At 36.3% G+C, this 26183-nt stretch overlaps 1 protein-coding gene across 2 annotated transcripts in view; it reads right to left on the bottom strand.

Moving 5' to 3' along the window:
* The window catches only part of Nrt (Neurotactin), a 29204-nt gene extending 3446 nt beyond the window's left edge, over positions 1 to 25758 (bottom strand). The window contains exons 1-6 of one of the 2 annotated variants that reach the window (XM_083036914.1): positions 25487 to 25758; positions 21636 to 21864; positions 3905 to 4099; positions 2494 to 2704; positions 935 to 1436; positions 87 to 752 (exon numbers count right to left, since the gene is read on the bottom strand). In XM_083036914.1, the coding sequence (XP_082893040.1) occupies positions 87 to 752; positions 935 to 1436; positions 2494 to 2704; positions 3905 to 4099; positions 21636 to 21854 (1793 nt within the window). In that variant the 5' untranslated portion in view covers positions 21855 to 21864; positions 25487 to 25758. The remainder of the gene's footprint in view (positions 1 to 86; positions 753 to 934; positions 1437 to 2493; positions 2705 to 3904; positions 4100 to 21635; positions 21865 to 25486) is intronic. The other variant, XM_083036915.1, reaches the window with a different exon arrangement.
* Positions 25759 to 26183: the final 425 nt, after the last annotated feature.

The following is a 26183-nucleotide window of genomic DNA, read 5'->3' as shown; positions in this document are numbered from 1 at the left end:
AAATTGAAGAATTAAAATATTATTACTCTAAATAAATAGAGATTACTGCGATTATTAATTATAATATCAGAATCATGATCGCTTACTTGAGAGTATTTTCCGCCAAGCCCGTATATCCGAGCAGAGACTCTTGTACGTTTTTCTTGACTTGCGATGCATTCAAGGTAATGTTCGGCGACAAATATCGCGATGGTGTACCAGAGTGTGCGGTAGTACCCATCACTACTTTTACCAAATGTGTGTCCTGCACCAGGATCTGACCGACATGTTCCTGAAGAATAGTACCGTCCAGAACAAGCCACTCGTGTCTCCTATCCTTGTCGACTTCCTTTCGTTCAGGCAGATTTACGTTACCCATATACCACATCTCTGGTACGGCGTCCATGAGATCCGTGGCACTCTTGCTTCTTAGGCAAGCCGCGTCATTACATCGGATCGCTTCGAGGAAGCTTTGGCTAAGACTCTCGGACCTATTCAATTCTCTGCCCGGAAAGATTGCGCTACCGCTAGATATCCACATCTTCGAGAAGAGATTTTTGGCACGGCGGCTGCCGATTAGTGTCGTCACAAGAGTGCCGCCCGCTCGATGTCCCCAAAGAGTGACGGAAGATCTGTTGCCGCCAAAGTTTTCGATATTCAACTGCACCCACTGAAGAGCCGCGATGATGTCTGACAATCCGTAGTTGCCCGAGGTCGGAGGGTGAGTTGCTCTAGTAAGGGGTTCGGCTGCCAAGAATCCGAAAACTCCCAAGCTGAAAGTTTAATAAAATGAGCATCTTTGTGATTTAATTAGGAGTGTTTTTTTCTAATCGTCTTGAAACTATTATTAAAAATTTATTATTATTTTATTATAATATGTATCGTGTCGTAAAATCTTGAAGAACATTTTGATGAAAAAAGAGAAACTCTCAAATATACGCGGAATATATCCTACCGGAAGTTTGGTCGCACGAACACGATGTCGCGAACGCGCGCTAGCTTGGCCGAAGGTTGCATCACTCCGGGCGAGCCACCGCTCAGCGTCTCGGCACCGATCATAACGACCACGGGCAATGGAGAGTCGTAACGAACTGCTGGAGTGAACACGTCGAGATAGAGACAATCCTCCGTGCCGTATGTCCTATGACCTATCGGCTCGCGCTGCCAGCAAGTCTCGGAGGAGTTGTGCGTCAGGTAAGTGCCGTTCCAGCAATGCTCGATACGGCTCAAGGTTTCGGCCAATTGCCAGCGACGATTGCCGACCGGCGGCATCGCGTAAGGGATACCACGGAACGCGTAGGCGCCATCCTCCAAGACGCCCTGTACCAGTCCGCACGACGTCACCGCGTCGATGTATTTGCCGTCCTTCAACGGCTGAGTGTGGATCGTTCTCCTGGGTCCAGCGCAGGCGATGCAAATAATGATGATGACGCTGAGCAGGATCAGTAAGACCACCGCTGTCGCCACAAAGTAATACAATTAATATATTGAATATACAGGGTGTCTCAGAGCACTTGTGCCAACGTTTGTGAGCAGATAGGGCACAGTAAACTGAACAGAAAAGTCTTATACCATTTTGCTAAATTCGCAATAATTATTGCGTTATTAATTAAAATATCTGAGCGAATGAGCGGGTGGAAAGCGGTAGGCCGGAATTGGTGGGCATGTAAGATTTAAGGCTCCTGGTACCTTGTCGACCATGTCGGAATCGTGACGTCAGAGGCGAGAAAACACACGCTAAAATTTCTTAGATGCCATTTCGAAATAAAAAAATATTTCGATGAAACAGCACTTCAGATGGCTTTAGCACACTCTTAAAAAACCCCGAAAACTATCCTTTTCCCTTTATAATCAATCAACAGCTGTAAAATGTAATATTATGAAGCCCAGTCCGTCTGGTCTTTGCACATGCGCAGTCATTCCGCATGTCAAAGTCTGATATCTCGATCATTTTACAACTGTTAATTGATTATAAAGGGAGTAGGATAGTTTTCGGGGTTTTTTAGAAGTGTATTAAAGAGATCTTAAGTGTTATTTTATGCAAATATGTTTTTATTTAGAAATGGCATCTAAGAAATCTCAACGTGTTATTTCTCGCCTCTGACGTCACGATTCCAATATGGCCGCGGTGAGCACCCAGGAGCCTTAAGATAACTTGCTTATTATTTACGTCTCTTTCTTATAACGAAAGCATTATCTGAGCGAGAGGTGAAGTTATGCAGCAAGCGGCGAGCAATATCACCGTGCCGAGAAATATGATGCTGCTTTTGTTACTAAGCGATGTAAATAAATAAGCCATCCTACATACCTACCGATTCCAGCCTACCGCTTTCCATCCGCTCATTCGCTCAGTTATTTTAATTAATAACGCAATAATTATTGCGAATTTAGCAAAATGGTATAAGACTTTTCTGTTCAATTTATTACTGTGCCCTACCTATTCACGAGCGTTGGCACAAGTACTCTGGGACACCCTCTATATGATGAGAATAAGAAATTGTTTCTTTTTTTTACCCGAAAGAACCATGTGTCTTCTAAATAACGATATCCAGTACACTAGAGGATGCTTCGGTGATTCGACACCGTCAGCACCGTCATCTCCATCGAGACGGACGGTTTCCATACCGTCTTCGTTGACGATAGGATTTTTATCCGTACCGTCATCGAGTGTCTCAACGCTCGCTAATCCCGCGGCGCCAGTCGGTCCTAACTCAGCGTCAGTTTCCTGGAAAAGGAAAATACAATTACGATAACTTAAAGTATATATATCAATGAGATAATTACTGCAATATTTATTTCAATTTATTTTAATTATATATTTTAATAATATGTTATTAATATTATACCGCACATATGTACATATACACGACACACGTTTCTATATTTATCTCTACTATATTTAACGTAATCTATATAGATTGATATGGAAAAAATTATTTTCCTATAAAAAGAACAACTAGCACTAATACGATATTGTTATTTAAGAGACACGGGGACGCGAAAGAATCAAAGAAGGAATTCGTATATAGATATAATGCATCTGAATACTAGAGTAAATATCATAAGCATCTTATGCATTCTGTACATATCGTATGCGCTCTTTGTCGGAATGCGATCTCTTTTTCTTTTTTCTCTCTTTCATTCCGAGATATCTTCTTATCAAGTATATTTTTAATATAATCATGTGTTTACAAATATTAACTACATCACAGTAGAAATATTATTAAGATTTCGTTATTGTAAGCTTTTTCTGTGATTTTTATTACGCAATCCAAAACAGAATTTACATATGAGTTACATATTTATTTACATGTGAGATCTAATTCAAAATAAAAGAATGATAAGTTCCTTAAAAATAATTATATAATTTACTTTTTACTTTCAGAGCCTTCATACATATATTCTATGACAGCAAAGCTAATATATTTCATTTCACTCCTTGTGTAAACGCGGCTGACAATGAATCAGAAAAAGAAAAGTGTGGCAAGATAAAAAGAAAGATAGATGCTTCGGGAGAAAGAATCGTACAACGTACTCAAGATTCACTGAAGATTCTGAGATATGCAAAGTCTGTTTTGAATGAATGGTTAAAGGTATGTTGTTATTGTATTCGATTTTTTATTTCTTTGTTTTTCTACCGCTCGGATCACGATAAAAGAGTGAAATCGCGTCTTGTATCCTCAATTTACCTAAATTAAGAATTTCTCTCTAGAAAATAGGAGAGTACGGTTAATTTTCTTACTTCCTGTAGTAATTTTTTGTTGCACAACTACGATACAAATATGAATCGGGTCTCTTTCTCTTTTTCTCTAGATATTATTGAAAATTTCTATCTAAAATTACTTAAACTTGTAAATATTTTAATAAAACTTTTTTCGAAGATTTATGAAAATATTATCGAATAAAATATTTCGCGAATGCTTACTACCTTCTTCTTTCTAGGGAAAACGGACGATACCAAAGGTATCCGAATAGCATTCAAAATTCCTTTTCGTCCTTCCTTCTCTTTAGAATCCTTGCCGGGTGTGGTAGGTTTTTCCGCGATATTCTGCTCGCTCTCCTTTGTCACCACGGGGGCTGATTCCGCATCCGTGGACTCCGCCGGTTTCGTCTCGTCGTCCTGAAATCGATCAAATTAAATATAGTTACGCGTCCAAAATATCGAAAAATCGAGTCTTCATAAAATGCCCACATCTTCGCATTTAAAGTGCTGTGAAAAGTGACAATATTAACTCTGTTTTTGTGTCAGCTGCTTCTTTGTATGATTAATTTTTCTATGAAGAGAGAAAAAAATCGGCTACTGTGAGGCCACAGAAAATGTAACTAAAAGAAACAAACTGTCATTTTATAGTAACAGTTCTGTTCTACTCGGTTATATATTTTCTGTATATCCTATACTTAAAGTAGAGGTAAGTATGACGAGTTCTTCTTTTGGAAAAAATGAAAGAAGCAAATACAGACAATTTAGTTGTAAAAAACATATATTTAGTGCTGCTACACATTATTTTTTTTACTACTTTAAAGTCAAAGAGTTGAAAGTCAAGGTAATCGTTCTATTTCGAAACAACGAGGAGCAAATGCAGCGAAATCAAGGTCAATCTCGACAGGACAAAGAAACGACAGCGACCGGATGACGATGCTCGGTTGTCCCTGTCGCCAGACGTTTGTCCGGAGTCTTCTCTGGAGCTCGCAGACTCTTTCTTTTTCTCTTTTGCTCTCGCTCTCAAAAAAACGCAAGAGATTATTATTTTTAGAGTAACGCCACTCCTGCGCGTCTTGAAACCTTGGACTTGAATACGTCCAGAGCGATAACTTGTGCCGATGCTGTCTCTTCTGCGCTACACTTTAGAGCCAGCTGTCTCCGGACAGCGTTATACTTCAAACTTCCATTGTAGATGAAGCGAACGATCATTTATTATTTCAAGTACGAATCAAAGTGACAAGGATAAAAATTATTAATTATTTGCCTTTTTAAAGATTACAGATGAACGAGCTCCAGAGAAATATTGTCTATTCGAAATTAAAGATATTTTTTAAAACAAAAAAGAACAAATGAAATTAAATATTTTTATTTAAAACGCAAAGACCTTTGCTACGATTTTCCAATTGACTTTGAAATATTAACTCGCTGTTATCTCAGCACTAGTTTAAATAAAATGGTTTTTTTGCTTTTCTCTTGAAAATCTCTTCTAAATCCCTTAATTCCACGCATTATTGATCGATCATTTATTTGAGACATTAATCTTTCTATAAACTCGTCGGTGTATTTGGTACTTGTATGTATGTGCTACTATATTTGGATCTCTCGAATGTTTTCAAGTGGAGTCGCGTGGCGCATCAGTACACGCACGCACGCACGCACGCACGCATGCACTTATGCACGCACGTGCGCAAACGCCTACTCATACGATGCTGGTGGGCCTTTAAGACTCTCATTTTCCTATAACGATTAATATAATTAATAAACGTTACGCGTACACAGAGAGAATTTTATGAGAATTTCTCTGATTAATATTTATCACAATAAAAATAATAATATCTATTACAATAAAATATAAAATGTTTGATTAATTTTACTATGCAGTTTAGTAAAATTAATCAAACATGTTACCATGATTTTCAGGGTAAATTTTAAGAGAAAATTTTCTCTCAGTGTATCTATTATAATAATCCCGTATTACATCTGCTATGCAGACAGCGAATAATTCGTTCACTCGACCATTTATTTTCTGTACCTGACTGCGTATAAAGTAATTATTTAAGACTACATATTTAGAGAAGAAATGTTCAGTTATTAAAAAGATAATTAAAGATTCGAGATGAAAAAAGCTGCGATTGATACGTGTATTTTTAAAAATATTTTTTTTTAAGAATGAGCGTGTGCTGACGTTAATAAGTGTGATCAAAGTTAAAGACGTGGAACATGTATTTCCTTCTATTAAAGGGCCCATAGCAACGCCTGATCGCCATTCGCGTTCACGTATGCGTATTTCCCTTGAGTGTCATCCGGGATCCCGCACCCAAATTTCTATAAATAAATTTCACGCAACGGGTATCGCAAGGTCGCGCACCGTAACCGCACCTCGCAGGATGCGTTTAATAATAAATAAGTGTTCGTTGCGATCGATTGTATGGGGTTCATTATTGTTCGGTAAATTTATATTTTTGTATATTACGTTCTTGGCAATTAAAATCCTAAAAATGTCAAAGATCGCGGTTGTCGAAAGACACCCTGCACAACAAGATTGGCAACAGTCGATATTTGTGCTTTGAATCCATTCTGATATATAACACGATCACGAATAAAATTAACACACAAGAGCTAGCTTTCATAAGACTTTCTGCAGGGAAATCTCCAACACGCACCCATTATACACACACATATAAATATTTTAAAATACATCTATTTCCGATTGACATTTTTTGGCTTGAAAACACATGGCCTAACATGCAATATAAATATGTCATCAATGCCTTATTCTTGACTATAAACCAAACACTCATCAAGTTTATTTATTCGGCTTCATGCTTGGGATGATTTTCAACAAGAATGTTCCGTTCCGAAAATGTTACTCTGTATATTGAATCTCGAGATTTGAACCGTTTTACTCTTTAATCTTGATGTTTTGTAACTCTATTATGTCGCAACTATATCTTGTTCAATAGCAACTTAAAATTTAATTTTGTTTTATACAAAATATTTCGCTTTAATGACTTTGAAATTCTAGCATGGACTAATAATATAAAAACAGAACGATTGTTACATCAACAAATACGGATTATATAATGTGTCAAGGTCCTTCGATGGGGTAGACTCACTATCGTGTTTGCGATTGGTATCCTTCACTACAACACATAAACATAACGGATAGTCGCCCCATTGTGGCGCCGCACGAGAGAAGGGCGGTTCTTTTATATTATGGTTTTAGTTCCTCACGAAGAATAACTCGCTGCCACTTCTGAGAAATTGCATCTACTTTGTAACGGCTACTCGATATAAATTATTTCTGCAGACCGAGCAGAAATAATATACTCGTCATTTCTCTAGTTCGATTTTCTTATCCGATAGTAAATAAAGCATGTGCATTCAATATGATGGTGATCAATATAAGTGTCATTTGTGATAATTAAACTCGAATGCACCATGCAATAAAATATATTTAGGAGATTTAAATAAATCGTCGACCGACATCACTGAATGTAGAATCATTTTATTCGTCCACATTTTTTTACCTACATTACTAAAAATTAGAAAAACAAATCCGGCAGTTCATTTAGCTTCGGTTAGCACTGCATTTAACTTTACCGACTATCTGAAAGTTTATCGCTTGAACGCGAAGCATGCTAAACGGACCCGCATTTAACTTAAAATGTACGCAAATGTATACGCTTATGAGCGTGTACGAAAAATGCACGGTTCAAATTTCCATAATTTTTTCCTCTTTATCCTTTTCTCTCTCGTATCACAGGTGGCACGCCGGAAGCGAGGGTGACCACCACGCGAAGGAAAGCCTCAATTTTCCGGTCTGTCAAATTCACCGGTTCGCGAATGAGGGCGCGAGGTCGACTTACGAACCGGTAACGGGATCTCGAAATATATATTACGTGTAGGAAAATAATCTTTAAGTTCGATAAGTTATCGATAAATATTCATAAATAGATCGCCATTAACGTTGATACGAAATATTGACACAAATTAAAAAAATTTTTTTTATATTATATATATATATATATATATGTATATATATATATACACACTATATATATTATATATATTATACATGTATATACTACACTGAGAGAATTTTCTCTTAGAATTTACCCTGAAAATCATGGTAAGCGTGGGACAATATGGTATGGAAAGAATTTTGTAAGAATTTCTCTGATTAAGGCTCCTGGTACCTTGTCGACCATGTCGGAATCGTGACGTCAGAGGCGAGAAAACACACGCTAAAAATTTTTAGATGCCATTTCTAAATAAAAACATATTTGCATAAAATAACACTTAAGATCTCTTTAATACACTTCTAAAAAACGCCGAAAACTATCCTTTTCCCTTTATAATCAATCAACAGCTGTAAAATGTAATATTATGAGGCCCAGTCCGTCTGGTCTTTGCACATGCGCAGTCATTCTGCATGTCAAAGTCTGATATCTCGATCATTTTACGGTTGTTGATTGACCGTCAAGGGAAAAGAGTAGCTTTCGGCGTTCTTAAGTGTTATTTTATGCAAATATGTTTTTATTTAGAAATGGCATCTAAGAAATCTCAACGTGTTATTTCTCGCCTCTGACGTCACGATTCCAATATGGCCGCGGTGAGCACCCAGGAGCCTTAACATTTATCACAAAAAATCACCACTAAACTGCATAGTAAAATTAATCAAACATATATATTTTACATTTTATTGTAATAGATATTATTATTTTTATTGTGATAAATATTAATCATTGAAATTCTCATAAAATTCTTTCCATATTGTTCCACAATTATCATGATTTTCAGGGGATAAATTTCATGAGAAAATTCTCTCTGTGTATTTATATTATATATATATAAATTATTATTTAAAATTTATTCTTAATAATTAGGTATATATATTATAGAATTTGCGTGAGATGTAAACGAGTAATATTTTTTTTCGCACGAATGACCCACGTCGAGATTGCGTTTCACATAATAAAACGGGTATAATCATTAACACCGCGCATTTACCGTTTCACACCAGAAGATCCCCGATGCGAAACGTCGTTACCGCGAGACTTGTTCCGACTTTCGTAATCTTCCCGCAACGGGGAGTCGTTCTACTCTCGTGACCGGCTATTATATCCGGGCTTCTTAGTCATCTTTTTAGTCATCAGAATCATCCTTTTCTGTCGAGATTCGTCATTCGAGCGAAACGAGTATTTGTAGCATGATTGTGCATTTCACATATATTTTTCCTCTATCTTATTTTATTTAATTTCTCATGACAATATAAAATTTTGTTTAAAATATTTCGAGGCAAAACAATAAAATTTTGTAACAAATAATAATTTATATACATTGTACAATAAATACATCAAAAGATATGCTATCTCTATATTAATAGTAATATAAAACAAATTTGCGACATTTATGTCTGCATTTATGAAAGCAGTAGTAATATTTGCGAAGAGATTCTTCGACATTTGCATCTACCGACATTAATATTCATTTGACATCTAATGTAAGACATCAACGTTCATTTGAAGAGCTATTTAAAATTGCGCAGGTACGTAGTTAAATCAAATGACGGTACGTGATTTTAAAGAGAACGCGCGTGCCTGACTTGCTGTCAGTCAAGTTTCGTCACGTTGCAGTCTCTCGAGAGGCTCATTGTCCTCTCCGAAAATTGTACAGTCATCCTCTCTCGACAGAGAATATTCTTTCTCTCTCAATCTTCTTTCCCTAGCCTAGGTACTTTCCTTCATGAGTGCCTCTCGTTTCTACTACCACGCTAGTATCTGGAAAGTACATTATGTACGTCTGCAGACGCCGGGTGCACTGACTTATGTATCCGCCGACTCCGTTGCTGGCAGGGAGAGATGGCAGATGCTGGATTGTAAAGTCTGGATTCGACATTGCATTACACGACTGATAAATCTAATAGCGTTCAATAGGTTTTTTTCTTGACGAAATACAGAACCGGCAAGATGAAAATATATAAAAAAATATATAACTCTAAATTTTTTATTCTTATCACTTCAAACTAATATTTCTAAATACAGAGATTGATAAATTTTGATCCAAGACAACGAATTGTTATATGAAAATTGCATGTGAAAATGTATTAAAGTTTGAGATATATGAGAAATAGATATTAATTTCAAACTTTGCACGATGTATTTTCATTGAGTTTCGTTTAAAGTCACTATATATACATGTACAAAATTTTCCTTTCAATTTATAAAAATTTATTTCGCCTTTTCATGCGAACGATGCGGTGCGAGTCATTCCCTGATGTCCATTCCTCATTTTATCTTCTCGCCGTACCATTCATATATTTTCTCGGCGCGTCATAACAGCTGATTTGATTTATACTATTTCGACATGATTTTCACCCCTCGTAGGGAAGCCGTACAATAGATATTTACTAATCGCGATTCATCTCTGCTCGGCTGAATTCACAATGCGACGCTGTAACCAGCTCCCTCGCATAATGTGTCGCTACTCCCCCTTCATCGTGTCCATATGTTTAGAATATTTTCGGTCTTATGTACATAAGCTCTCCAAATAACACGAGGATGAATAACAGTCGACGCAAACCACCGAACGGAAAATTTGATTTACTAGAATATTAAGGAAGATGTAGAATATCACCTCCGTTTAGTTCCGTCCCGTTTCTTGTCTCGCGCATCATATGGTGTCGTATCATGTCTTCATATGAATAGTCCACCGAATATCACGCGCGGCCTCCTTTTTCGAAGACATATATGTGCTCCGAGACAAGAGTCGGGGCGAACACTATATATTCGCGCTGATCCCATCCATCCCATCGATTTCGTATTCTTCCGCTTCGAATTTATAACCCTGCGTGTTTTCCAACAAGGACACAGTGCGACACAGAGTATCATTCTATCTTGTTTACTGGTATTGAAAGAAGATAGAATGATACTGTGTCACACTGTGTCCTTGTTGGAAAGCACGCTCTTGCTAGATAGTATCTCGTCGACGCGTGATTTTCGCCAAAAAAATAGTGATGTTGCTTCGCGATCGCGGAATTCAAGAATGGATTTATATATACAAAACAAAAATATTAGCTACCATAGCTAAATTTTAGCTGTCCCTATATATTACACCTAAAATTTAGTTACCATGCCTAAATTTTAGCTATGATAGCTAATACTTTTAAGCTATAGTTTAACAGAGAATTCTCGATAGCTTAAAAATATTTATTAAGGCTCCTGGCTCCTTTCCGACCATGTCGAAATCGTGACGTCAGAGGCGAGAAAACACACGCTAAAATTTCTTAGATGCCATTTCGAAATAAAAAAATATTTCGATGAAACAGCACTTCAGATGGCTTTAGCACACTCTTAAAAAACCCCGAAAACTATCCTTTTCCCTTTATAATCAATCAACAGCTGTAAAATGCAATATTATGAAGCCCAGTCCGTCTGGTCTTTGCACATGCGCAGTCATTCCGCATGTCAAAGTCTGATATCTCGATCATTTTACAGATGTTGATTGATTATAAAGGGAAAAGGATAGTTTTCGGGGGTTTTTAAGAGTGTGCTAAAGCCATCTGAAGTGCTGTTTAATCGAAATATCTTTTCATTAAAAAATGGCATCTAAGAATTTTCAGCGTGTGCTTTCTCGCCTCTGACGTCACAATCCAATATGGCCGCGGTGAGCACCCAGGAGCCTTAACTACCATAACTAAAATTTAGCTGTAGTGGCTAATATTTTTTTTCCATGTAGTTACGCGGTGGAGAGAAACTAGCAAAAGAAGAGTAATTTTTACGCGCAATGCTTCGACTAAAATATGTGTGAAAATAATATGACATAATAATATGAAATAATCATAATATGAATAATATAAAAAATGTGGATATGTTATTCATAGGCGTGGAAAGAAGCCTCTTATTTACAGATCCAATACGCAAGAGTTAAGGCCTTTCCCTATCCTCATCATTGGGGATATGTACGGTGCGTAAACATATTATTTCACAGATACACTCGGTTTATGTATCCGCACCATTATTTCCCACATTCACGAAGCCGTACTCGCGTGCAACGTCCGCGTGCAATCTCGTTTTTTCATTTATATAATACATATTGCGTGTCGAATGCAGCCGCGTGTGCATCATTTCGCCCGTGAATGATTCTTATATATTTCCGCAAGAACACACAAAAAAAATGGGGAAGAGAACGAATTGCGAGTGGCCAAGCCATTTGCATATATATACCGATTGCATCGTTAATCGTTGCTTGGAGCTTCGCGTCCGCCTTTAATCGCTTTATGTGAGGCAAACTCTGAGAATTATTTATAATAGCCACACGATATCCCGGAAATTAAAGGTCCCCGATAAATATTTCAATAAATTTTTTTTCCGATAAATATATCTACACGAGTATCATATAACGCGAGCGATGAATAGTTCTCGAGAGAAGAAAAATATTGATAAAATGTGAAAAATAAGAGAAAACGACTTTGTTGCTGCGATTTTCTCTCTTTCTCTCTGCATTTTTTTATCGAATATTTATTTTCAATTTGCGAGAATAGTTTTAACTTCAATAGACTTGCTAGAAGTAAATTTTTCTTTACATTAAAATGCGATACTAATGTAATTCTGGTTTTTGTTCGTTTGTACAATACACTTCAATTAAGAAAAATAGCTTGATGTTAAAAGAAGAAGAGTAAATAGGTTTTTAAATACGAATGAAAGACTTCTGGCCGTTCAATTATCCACAAGGATAGCAAATTCCAGGTCTCAGATATGCTTTAACGAACTTTTCATCTCGGTATAACGAATGAACCTTTAATTATTCACCCTATATTAAGAATGTTAAAAACAGAATAACAATAATAATCACTCATTCAATTTTCAAGAATTTGCGAGAAGAGTCTTGAGAGAGCTTTAATAGCCTGTCATTTTAATAGACCAAAAGATGTTTAATTTATTTTATTCTCAGCGATATTGACATGTCATATCGTATAAGAAGGCTAAGGATCGCTCGAGCTTCTCTTTATAGAGATGCCATTCACGGCGACGACACTTGAAAAGTCAAATCGAATTTCGTAAGTAGTCAAATTGATTTCTAAGATAAATTAGATCAGATTAGATTTGTCAATGTAGATAAGATTCATGATTTAAATTGAATTTCGTGAATATGGGGAGATCCGGTGCTCTCAGGCCGGTGAGATTCGCGCCTCGACCGTCCACATAGGTGGTGGGTTTCGTCGGACGGAAATCGATATCAGACGCAACTTTCACCCTTCTCTGGCTCTTTCCGACCCTCTCCTCTCCCTCCTTCCCTCCTCCCTTTTGTGCCCGCAGTTGCAGCGTGGAAGCCACCCTCGAGCACACGAACGTTCTATAAATACGCATTTGCGTGTCGCCGCGAAAGGACACGAGCGTTTCTCTCTTTCCTCCTCTTCTCGACAGTTCAGAATTTCATTTCCTCTACCTTTTCGCGAGTCTTTTTCGAAAATGACACCTGTCGATGAACAACATCATTGTCACGCACGTTAATTCATAACTTCCGCGTATTCCGAGATAATGACGAAATCTGCATAAGTATTCGTGTCACGAACGATTATGTTACCTGTCATCGAGTCGAGATAAATCGCATTTAGAGTGAGAGAGGGGATTGCGAGAAAATGATTTTTTAGTATATTCAAAAAAGGACGAGGTATCCCGAGTCCTCGTTTCATCCGACATCATTTTTGCATATATAATCGATAGAAATCGACATAGCTCGAGTATAGTTAGAGACGTTCGCGATCGACCGCGGAATAGAATAGAGTGACAGCAATTTATACAGAGGCCATTGTCCGGAACGTCGCTGTTTACACACAGCGAATGCATCGGGAGAGAGAAGAGGAAGACGTTCGAGGAAAGGAAAGACACAGAGGTGAATTCGACGAGCACGGGGTGTCAGAGACGAGAGAGAGACGAGTCGAGTGGCCGTTTATTCTTATACCGACGATGGGAGAGAAAGAGAGAACGCACATTGTATCATTTGCATAAACAGAGCCGCAGGACGGATGCACGATGCGCTTGTTACGCGGAGCGGAGGCGACATAGAAATGAGGAACCGCGCCGCGAAGCATAGATTAGATAAATTCGCATCTGTCCGTAATGACGTAATTCTAATGAATCGCCGAGATAATGAACACCCCGGGAGGCACTCCCGAGTTCACGACGACAGAAAATGCGCCGAGTGCGTTGTTCGAATATATCCAGATAATACATGCGCGTTTCTCACTCTCATACTTTTATCTGATTGCACGTAATTTCCGCCTTATATCCGTGAAAAAAATTTGCAGGGGAGAGAAAGAGAAAGAGAGAGAAATATGTGTGTGTGTCTGTCGATCTTTTCGAATTTATTATATATATAAAAGATTTCCTATAATTTTATATTTTTCACAAGTGTTGAATGAACGTGAATGTAATTTTATATAATTACAAAATTATGCAATATTTATATTTTATAAATTATATATATATAAATCACATACACACACAACACTTTATCAATTGTATGTCCGATAAAATTTATTTTCTTCCGGTAGGAAATAATATGAGCCAGATGCAGAAATTATGCGCAACAAACTTGTTTTCAAATCTTCTTTATTTAATTTAATACCTATATCTTACGTCTTTAGTAAACCCTCAAAGCGATCGAAGATAAAATGAAAGATGAGATGAAAAACAAAAGGAGCGAAAAATGCGGATGTGGATCAAGATGCATAAATTTTTTTGTTAATCGAGATCTGCTGAAGATTCAAAGGACCAAACAATTCAAATTAAATAAAAAAGATTTTAAAATAAATTTGTTGCGTCTAATTTCTGCGCCTGACTTATTAATTAGCTCATTTCCTCTGCATTTGATATTTATACATCTCAGAGCTTTTTTGTTTCATTACAGATTTATTTTCTTGTAATCTTATCTTACGCGTCACGCTCGTAATTATTTTATTCGAGATTGAAATAGATTTCACGCTCTGTTTATACATGTCAAGTATCTCTTCCGTCATTTCTTGCGGTTTTCGCGAAAACTTTTATACCACTTGGCTCATTTAAATGTTGCTTACTTATATGCATGCGTGCGAAATGCATGAATCGATACGAATACAAGCCTACGTGTAACCAACCATGTGGCGAGCTCTAGATAGTAGGGGTTCCGGTTATTCTGGTTCTGGCCTCTGAGTTTCGACCCCCAAAAAAGCGGTTCTGTGTCGGGGATAAAAAAAGAGAGGGAGGAAGAGGGAGGGGTGGGAAAGAGCATGGGCGACAGCGGGAACGAGGGCGGGTAACGTAATGAAAGAATGAAAGGGAAGCAGATGGCAGAAACGACCGACGATTCTAAATTGCTCATAGACGCCTCATAACTTAATAATAATAAGTAGAACTTTCGCCAAACACTGTCATATCATACACCCAGTTTTCATTATATAATATCGAAAAGAACATTCTTATTACGTATTTATATATATTTTTGAGAAATAAATACATTCTCGTAAAAATTCCGAACGTAATCTGAAAACTAATCTTTAATTAATCGTAGATTTAACAGGAGAATACACTTAGGCCCGTTTCTACCAACGTCGATTAACTTTAATCTACGGTTAAACTATATCTTTGTCTTTTTTCAGATACGTTCTTAAAAAGAGACAAAGATATAGTTTAACCGGAGGTTAAAGTTAACCGACATTGGTAGAATTGGGCCTGAGAGAATTTTCTCTTAGAGTTTACTCTGAAAATCATGATAATCGTGGGACAATATGGTATGGAAAGAATTTTAAAAATAAGTTTGATAATTTTATCATTATCTTTTAGATTAACTTTATCATACTGTTGTGACCCCGTACTTTTACATTAATTTTATCAGACTTTTAGTGTGATAAATATTAATCAAACAAATTCTTACAAAATTCTTTCCATACCATATTGTCCCACGATTACCATGATTTTCAGGATAAATTCTAAGAGAAAATTCTCTCTGTGTAGTTAATTATGTTAAATATGAGTCGGAATTTAGATTACGGACACAGTATTTTACTTTCAGTTTTAACTTGCTGTATTAAAGAGCCCCCAAACGATCTATAATTCGTGATATAATTCGAGAAATATAAATTGTTTTTATCTTAATTCGATTCCAATCGTTCTCACACATCTCTCGTTGCTATAACAAACAATTTTTTGTATTTAATTTTTTTTTCAGAAAAATAATTTCGAAAGAAAGAGTATGCGTTTGGATTGTGTAAGAGATACGGTATCTCGCATCTACATCACTTCCTGTTGTATCACGGCAAATAGTGTTGCCGCTAGGATTAACGTGTGCAACACTTTTCGCGACGTGGAATTAAGCGATCACGCGAACACAAAAGTGGCGGTCGTGATATACGATTTAATTAAGCGAGACGAGAAAGTTCGCGGACGGTTTCTCGCATCTCTATGAAGCAGTTGGAAGAAATTTACGCAGTATGGTTCCATTTCGTTTCCTGGCGAGATTATCGCCGATAAAATGAACGTCCGTTGACCCGAGTCTACCGAAATAATTTCACTAAAGTTCACAGACTGTGACGTGCACACACACGTATGCATGCACGTAAGAAATGACAGTAAAGGGTTTCCGACCGGCGCGTCAGGTGACTACATTAAAACGTACATTTGCACCTTGCATGTAAATGCTAATTGAACTCACGGAGCATATCACGTTCATTAACTTTCAAACGACTATGTCAAGTGTATAAGCTATATGAAAAAATATTGTTTAAAGAATCGATCGATATACGCATTTGCAAAGAGCAAAATAATATGAATTAATCAATCAACTCTTTTATGTACGATTTTATTAAGAAATCTCATTCGTTTTTTTTATATATAACAAATTGTATATATAATTTAAAAAAATATAAATAATAAATTTTCTACTGATAACACACACATGTGTTATTAGATATTTATTATTAAGTATAATTAATAATAAATTATATAAATACTATTTTGCAAGAGAATGACGTTAAAACGATAGGAGCTTTCCGGCTAAAATAATTGAACAGTAAAAGAGGAGAAATAATTACGGATGCAAACGTAATTTCTACCTCGGTTGTAATTCACGACAAAGTATCAGATGGTAGAAATAAAGGCTTGCCGCGAGTCCGGACATCGTTGCTTGGTATTATAGAACAATTACGTGCGACACACAACACTTCGGGTTTCCTAATCCTATACTTTTCGTTTCCTCTCTCGAAATTGTCACGCGAATGGATAATTCGATCGATGTTAATCGAAACTGGGCATCGTCTGGTCGACGTGGGAACCTGGTTCCTGGTTATTATCCGAAATTCGTAAGTAATGGGTCCCTTCGAGTTTTCGTGAAACTTTACTTTCTGGAAAAATATAATCGCGCGTAACAGCTTATTTTGATTCTTTTTTAAGGTTTCACAAATACGAAACGAGGTTGATCCCGAGTGGATGAATTAAAGAAGCCATGCACTCTTGTGTAGCGCGCAAAAAACAATATATTATTTACTTCAATAATATATTTAATTAAAAAATAAATTATAAATGTGTTTGATAAATTCTGTACACTGAGAGAATTGTCTCTTAGAATTTACCCTGAAAATCATGGTAATCGTGGGACAATAGGGTATGGAAAAAATTTTATGAGAATTTCTCTAATTAATATTTTTATCACAATAAAAATAATAATATCTATCACAATAAAATATAAAACATGTTTGATTAATTTTACTAAACTGCACATTAAATTAATCAAACATTTTATATTTCATTGTAATAGATATTATTATATTGTCCAACGATTACCAGCATGATTTTCAGGGTAAATTTTAAAAGAAAATTCTCTCTGTGTATGCAACTTAATTTTCTAACATCAAAAGTTTTTAATCAAATTTCGTAAACAGCATAACAAAGTGATAAATAATGTTAATTGTTTTCAATGCTCATCTAAAAATTCTTTTACGAGTCTTACACGTGCCGAATATCAATCCAAGCAACGTAAGCATTTCCTTCTTTTATTCGTCATTTCGCATTCATCGTCGGGAAGAGATAGAGTTATGGCTTAAAGCTGTGTCCACAAGACGAGTTGTATATCAATTGCTCTCTCTCTCTCTCTCTCTCTCTCTCTCTCTCTCTCTCTCTCTCTCTCTCTCTCTCTCTCTCTCTCTACCCCCTTTCTCTTAGCTGCGTTTATACACAAACCCTCGTGCGATTTACGAGCGCTTGGTTAAAAGGAAAGGGAGGCGAAAGGAGGTAAAAGCGGAGTAAGAATTACGAGGAATTAAGAATAATATTTTCGCTTCTCCAACATCTTGGCGCAACACCAGCCTCCTTTGTGTGTAAATCCCCAAAAATCCTTTCGTATACATATATATCCTCTACGAAGAATAAGCTCTCGTCGATTTCACCTTCCGGACACGCTGGATATCTCGTTCGATATTAGCTGCTTTCTCGGTAATGACTCGCGTTTTAGACACCGACATTCTATTCACTCGGGGTGACGCAGCTTCCGGGTGTTGAGTAATATTCACCTCGATTCTACCGCGACCGAGAACTCGTTCTCCGAGTCAATCGTACTCCAAAGAAAACACGACCGGACGCTCTTACTACATCGCGCCGTCTTTACAACGTTATCAATAGAGGGAAGATTGAACATCGTGCAATTGATTGATTGTTGCAGTGAAATACTGCACAATGCCTCGACCATGTGATTAACTCCCTTGGCTTCTTTTCTCTATTTAGACCGTGGATATGGGAGTTTAGAACGGTTGGTTATCGCGACGATAGAAATTGTAACGCGGTCTTACGATCATTTTCTTTTTTATATATCGATTTAATTAATTTATTACACGATCAAATAAAATCATTTTTCCGAAAGAATAAATAAATAATACACTGAGAGAATCTTCTCTTAGAATTTAGCCTGAAAATCATGATAATCGTGGGACAATATGGTATAATAATATCTATCACAATAAAATATAAAACATGTTTGATTAATTTTACTAAACTGCATAGTGAAATTAATCAAACATATTTTATATTTTATTGTAATAGATATTATTTTTATTGTGATAAATATTAATCAAAGAAGTTCTCATAAAATTCTTTCCATACCATATTGTCTCACGATTATCATGATTTTCAAGGTAAATTCTAAGAGAAAATTCTCTCACTTAATGGTGTTATATAAAAAAAATACTAAATCTTTCTGCCATTTGCGGGAAAAACGCCATTCCGGTACATTGCCGCTTTTCTTCCTCACCCTAGATTTTTCACATTTCCTCTAGGCCCTAAGCGGAGATGAGGCAGATGTTTTACGCTACAGCAAACTCCGGTGATCCGTAATAGTCTCATCAACACGCACGACGCAAGTTTTATCGCGTTCACGCATCTGCGATCGTCAAGTGTTCGGAGAATGCGCGAGAAACGCTCCAGAACGATATTTGTGCTCGACCAGCTGACTACGTAACAATCGATCAGTAACACTGTGTCTTTGTTATTTCCTCGCGTTCCTAAGCGATTCAAAGAGGGATCGAGAGGGATGAAAGAAATGTATCATAATATTATCCGAGAAAACTCTCTCGCGTGAGAGAAACGATTATTTTGTGATTGCAGTTACTACAAAATGCTTGAGACAGAGACTAATTTTCATCGATTGATCCGATTTGTTGAACCGCGATATTGTTCCTCTTCTCTTTATTATATTGTTGTATTTATCTCGCATACGAAGAGTAAGGATATTCATAACACTATCTCCGTCGAGATAGAAATGAAAGGAGAGATATGCACAGAAAGAATTTTCTCTTAGAATTTACCATGAAAATCATGTCAATAAAAATAATAATATAAAATAATAAAATAATAATATCACAATAAAATATAAAATATGTTTGATTAATTTTACTATGCAATTTAGTAAAATTAATCAAACATTTTATATTTTATTGTGATAGATATTAATCAAAGAAATTCTCATAAAATTCTTTCTATACCATATTGTCCCACGATTACCATGATTTTCATGATAAATTCTAAGAGAAAATTCTCTCAGTGTGTAAATAATGAAGTTCGACAGATCGTAGATTAAAATTCCGAGAAAAAAATAAATTTGTTCGGATTACAAAATGTCACGAGATGACGAATTAGCGATCGTAATTTCGAGAGAGCGGACAGGAAACACGATTGAAGGGAGGTGAGAAGAGAAATGATGGTAGAATGGTTCCTAGCGCAAGGTGACAGCCGACACTTTCTTTCCCAATTAGGCAGTTAATAAGGCGAATTAAGTCAATTAGAGGAGAGTCAGTTGGGTACAACGGCATCTCGGGCGCCGGCTTCTCTTTGCCGGTCATCACCGTCGTGCATTTTCAGCTGCCGAGGAGGCGAAAGGAAAAGGGAGAAAGAAAAAGACCACGAAAATATGCGCTGGCTCGACCTGTTTCTCGACATTACGTTTATTATGTTCATCGCGAGCGATATATATTTTCCTCATATTTTTTTTTCCAATTTTGTCAGTTTATCGAGCCGCAACGTTAAGGATTTATCGAAATTACGATCGATGAAAGCTCTTAATCACCGATAAACGAGTTCTCTTCCGATGTAAATAATTATTACCGCGCACGTTCAACGGTAAGAGTGTAATTATTCGTGTAAGACGGTAAATGTTTTTTCTTTTTCGTCAACGAGATGTTGCTCGAGCGAAAGAAATGTTGCGCTATCTACTATATACATATCTGAAGCTGTTTCATGGCGAAGGAATGTCGATAGTGAAAATAATGAAGAAATGTGGATAGAAAAACAAACGCGTAATGAAAGCAAGTAATTCACATTTCCTCGAGTATAAAAACTCTCTATAAATACTTGGTATTTAAATTAACGAAGAACAAACACAATCTATATTTCGCGTTGTTATGAAGATGCATTATCATAATTAATTCTAAATTATTGCAGCGGTACTCTTCATAAAATTTTTTTAATAATAAATTCTATTAAATATTATTAAATATAAAATTAATAATAAATTAAATTTTTTAATAATAATCTGCTTATTTAAAATATTATGCGATCATTCGCGTGAAACTAGTAGTTTTAAAATTTAGAATACTTCGAATGCAAGGTTCTCGACTGTGTAAAAGACATCATGACGCGATCGTCATCGATTGTTTTTCCCAACGTCACCATGGAGCTGCATTCGATCAACGATGAGGTAATTCGCTTCGAAAAAAAGTAAAATCCCCCCCATAGCGCGCGAAACGAGGGGTTATTTGTAGACCCGTAACGATTTTTTTCATCCTTCCATTGCATCGTTCGAAGCCTGATGGCGGTGCGTCAAACATCGCACCTGGTATCGATTAGAGATGTTTCACAAATAACAATTACAGGCCGAAAAGCCGGGAACGCTTTCGATATCGAGTTCGATATTAATTCGCGAGGCAATTACCGAGTAAATTACACGATGATAAAGGGTTAACGGGGTTCGCGTGTGAATATTTCTCGCGAAAGAAATTTATATCCTCGCCAAAAACGCGAGGGTTTATTTATATGTATATAAATTCTTCGAAATCGTATTTCGTAATCAATTTCGCATCGTGTAATTTAAATTCCTGCGCGCCTTTCTATCTGACATTCTCGTAACTTTTTCACGAGGCGCTTCGCGGATTCTAAATGCGCTGGCAAATTGTTTGCCAATGATGCAGATGCAGAAAGGGTGAGATACGATCGCTGAACAATAGATCGATTAACTCTGCGCTTTCTACACCTGTCGTCGCAGGTTTAAAGGAGGAATACAAATGTGACATGTGTGTCTTGAGAGAGAGAGAAGCACAAAAATAGGCGCGAGAGCCGTATTGCAATTGAGAATTTCGCAACTGCATCGTGCATTGTCTAGTTTGAATAGATCCTTTCGCTGGATGTACATAGAGCAAACTGAAGCCACATACCTTGCACGGTTCCTTGCTCTTGGTGCGGCAGAATCCGGGCATCTTGATGCCGCCGATCGGTATCTTCTTCTTCGGTTTCTGCTCCTCGGACTCGAGGTCGGGTGCAGGTGCAGCCCCGGTGTGCTTCGTGTTCTCGGCGTTCAGCATCTTCTCCCTCTCCTCCTCGGCGATCTCTTTCTTGTCCATGCTTTTGTCCTGATCCTGATCCGCTTGACTCATTCTCTTACTCCTGTAATCGAGAGCGTTGCTTTAAATCGAGGCGTCAGAGAAATTTTCACGAGAATATTTGACTAAAGGGTTTTATCAAGTATATTTTAAAAGTTTAAATATATTATGATATACATGGTGGACGAATTTTCAATTTGAGCCCGCGTTGTCTGCGTGGGATATTCAATGTCTCTCTAATCGCATTCAATTGCTATTCAACAGTTGTTACATACAAGGATGGACGATAAATTCTCCTCTTCGTTCGCTATTTTAATTCATGCTTATTCACTTTGATATACACTGTCAAATTATCGTATTAAAATTGACATTAAAATATTTCTCTTAATATATAGTTGGGATAAAAAATTTTTCAAGGTGACAATTTTTTCTGTAACGCTCTCTCTCATCAAGAATTATGTGCTTATGTGCCGCGAAGCACTCTACCGAAACCACCAACTAACTTGTTTACTTCGATATTTATACTTATATGTAAATCGATATCCTTTTACCTTGAAACATGACACTGTGGAGTGTAGAAACGCGTACAAAAAAATTAGCATGCCAACGTAACTTCTCTAAGAATAATCTTTTGTGCAGAGACTTTTCTAACACAGTCATATATCAAATTTTAATTTTATATAATACGTGAAATTTATTTTCCGTTTGATCCTCCCTGACAAGTCGTCAAAAAATTGTTACTTGTGACAAAATTTCGATGCAATAAATCATGATGATTTAAGGTCTCTGCGTGCATCAAATAATCTAGGAAATGTCACTCAAAATACTGTCCCTGCAGGGCGGGCTGACTTTTGAATGATTTAGCGTGCTACCCCGATCAAATTTAATTTGATTTACCGCAGTTAGTTGAACCACATTCTATCATCTCGTGACGCGTAAGGACCGCAAATGAATTTATCGAAAGAGGACATTGTAAATGTTCATTAAAATCGCGAGGTAAATATTTAAAGAGCTAACGATTCAGTAAAGTTATGTATATATTAAGCGTAAAGTTTTGCCTTTTATTTTTAACAAATTTTATAACGCGAAGAAAATATATAATATTGTTGTTGCAGGACAATAAAAAAAGAAACTAAATATATGAATAAAATATTTAACACATGTAAGAACTACTGTACAATTGTATTGTATAAATCGATGAAAAAGTTTGTGATAGAAATATATGCAAAAGTGCAGCGAATATACAAATAAATTTGATCTTAAATAAATTCAAGATAGAAAAAATTATTGATATATAATAATAAAATCAAACTTATAAGATAGAGAGAAATTTATTAATAAAATTAAAAGATAATATTGGTGATGATATATAAAAATTAATTAATTAATTTTTTAAATTAGTTATAAGACAAAAGGACTAAATAAAAAGAAGAGAAGATTAGATTGATTTATAGAAGTGGAGAGAGTTATTAATAAATATGGAGAAATAAAAAGAAAAATTAAGAGTAAAATAAAATAAAGAATTATTAGAAAAAGAAAATAAGGAATGCATAAGATGCGGGAAAGAGAGATGCAGCTTATACTATTATTGAGTGAACACCGATTATTTACTAGTTCATAGACCGATGCCACGCGATCGATCGGTTTACGTCTGGCCGTCGCAACTACTAGACTGTTCGCTAGACTGTCGTCGCTTCGACTTGCTGCGGAAACATTTTTATGCATAATATATATTAGACGAGAAAACACAGTCTCAGAAAGATTTGATTGTTTCTTTTTATCCTTGAATTTTCAAGTTAAAAAATTGCAAATTTTATCCTATACATTCCCATCAGTAAATAATTTTTTAACGTTTAAATATATATATTAAATGTTAAATTTTCGTGTGATTTTCGTATTAAATATTTTATAGCAGACTTTTTAAAAATCATGCCAAGATCGCGATATCGCTATCTCTTTGGAGAAAATATCCTATAAATAATATTCAATATTTAAGTAAAAAGATATTCCATTAAGTTTCAGCCTCTCTGGCATTATCGTATTAAAAATTGATAGATATCTCTCCTCTCAGGATCATTGCCTTGCCCCGTTATGTCGAGCGGAAGATGCGAATATGTTTTTTGCAGGTAAAGCTATCTTCTATTGCGAAAGGCGGATGAGAGCGAGCGTAATCGCGCTTAAAAAAAAAAAAAAAAAAAATAGAAAATCGAGTAGAAAAAACTATGCGTGTATTACAAAATATGTTTTACAAAAATTATTTTAATTTATTCCTGTAACTGCTTTATGCATGTCCAATTATTTTTTCTTAATTTTAATTTAATTAAGTTTTATTTACACTGCATTTTTTCAGAAATACAACGTTTAAAACGATAATGTGATCAAGGCGGACATGTTATTCTTCATATATATTGCTAGAACGTAATTTGAAACTAAAAAGAAAGGTCTTCAATAGGTTCTTTTATTTTTGAGCCTGACGTAAATTTTACGACTAAGGTCTCACTTACAATATCATAGCAAAAAAATTCTTTTTTAAGGCTCCTGGGTGCTCACCGCGGCCATATTGGATTATGACGTCAGAGGCGAGAAAGCACACGCTGAAAATTCTTAGATGCCATTTTTTAATGAAAAGATATTTCGATTAAACAGCACTTCAGATGGCTTTAGCACACTCTTAAAAACCCCCGAAAACTATCCTTTTCCCTTTATAATCAATCAACATCTGTAAAATGATCGAGATATCAAACTTTGACATGCGGAATGACTGCGCATGTGCAAAGACCAGACGGACTGGACTTCATAATATTACATTTTACAGCTGTTGATTGATTATAAAGGGGAAAGGATAGTTTTCGGGGTTTTTTAAGAGTGTGCTAAAGCCATCTGAAGTGCTGTTTCATCGAAATATTTTTTTATTTTGAAATGGCATCTAAGAAATTTTAGCGTGTTTTCTCGCCTCTGACGTCACGATTTCGACATGGTCGGCAAGGAGCCAGGAGCCTTAATACTTTTTATATTTTCTTATACAATTTTGTTTTATTTTACTGAATATATATTTGTATATTTATTTCTCTCTCATTCTCTAGATATACATAAATATATAAATATATAATAAACTAGTGCAATTAAAGTAAGTATAAGTCTTATATATGTATTACGCATAAAATCGCAAAAACGTATTATTAACTCGGCATTAATCCATTCAAAATTTCGCGACAATCGATATTAGTATCTGATATTGATTCGAATAACAGCATCGCCGGGGATCACGTGTGGATTCGATCTCGCAAAAACAATTGTTCGATTCCGAACGTGTCGCTCGACGAGACGAGAGCGCGAGAAGAGAGACGCCGCGCCGGAAAAGATGGGCCGCCATCCGCACGATTTCGAACAATGCATCTCGGGCATTTTTGGCGATCGCCCCGACGCGCTTTCTTTCCTCGCCGTGTCGGGGGGAGACGCGCGGAGAAGAATAAACCCTAAGCTTTTTGAATCACAGCATCTTATTCTATAGAACGAAACCGACGATCCGAAGATCTCAAATCGTAAAAAAATCGCATTAAAAAAAATTATACGATATTCGTTGTTATCCGGATATATTGCGTCAAAATTGTACGAATTCAAAATTCGCGATTCTTAAATTCGTACGAGTGTTGCACATATACTAGTGGAAATGAGAGAAAACTCACCCCCTCGGCAGATGCGTCGACGGACGCCGCTATTGTTTCTCCTCGCTCACGTTCGCGTAGTACGTAGTGTACGTACAATCGGTTACGAGATCATAAAAGCGGCGGGGCAGCAGCAGATGGTCGATCGACCTGTCCGTGTATCGTCCTGCGAGACGCGCCTCACTCTTTTTCCGTTGCAAGAACCGAAACCGCGGCGACGCGGAACTCTCTTTGAACAGCAAAATACGAAACCTTCGCAAGGACGCTAGGCGCGCGACTGGCGCTACCGTTAGGACGCCGGACGCCGGCGAAAAGAACGTACTAGGTTCTAGAGTGCATTCTGCGCGTCTCGACTGGTCCTTGTGGCGTCATCTCGTCGTCGCCAAGATCAACTACCAACAACATCTTGCAGTCGGTAATATGATTGTCAGGAATCTACAAATAGAATTCATACATGTATACCTCGTAAAAAAATTTTACAAATTAATGAACATTTGAAAATATCAGCTATTCTTTATTTATAGGAAAATAAAAATTTTTAATTATTTGAGATATATTTCAAATAATTATTTTATAATTATTCGAAACAAATTACAAAGATTATTTTAATATCTAACAAATATATAATTTATTAGTCCGCTTTTTGGCTCGTAAATCTGTGTAGTTATTTAATTATTTAATTGACATGAAAATTATAAATTATTTACTTATTCTTGAA

Source organism: Prenolepis imparis, unplaced genomic scaffold (assembly GCF_030444845.1).
Source record: "Prenolepis imparis isolate NDT839.2.m4 unplaced genomic scaffold, iyPreImpa1.0 SCAF_4, whole genome shotgun sequence".
NCBI lineage: Eukaryota > Metazoa > Arthropoda > Insecta > Hymenoptera > Formicidae > Prenolepis > Prenolepis imparis.
The sequence above is the reverse complement of the archived record's forward strand: the minus strand, read 5'-3'. Positions and strand labels throughout refer to the sequence as shown.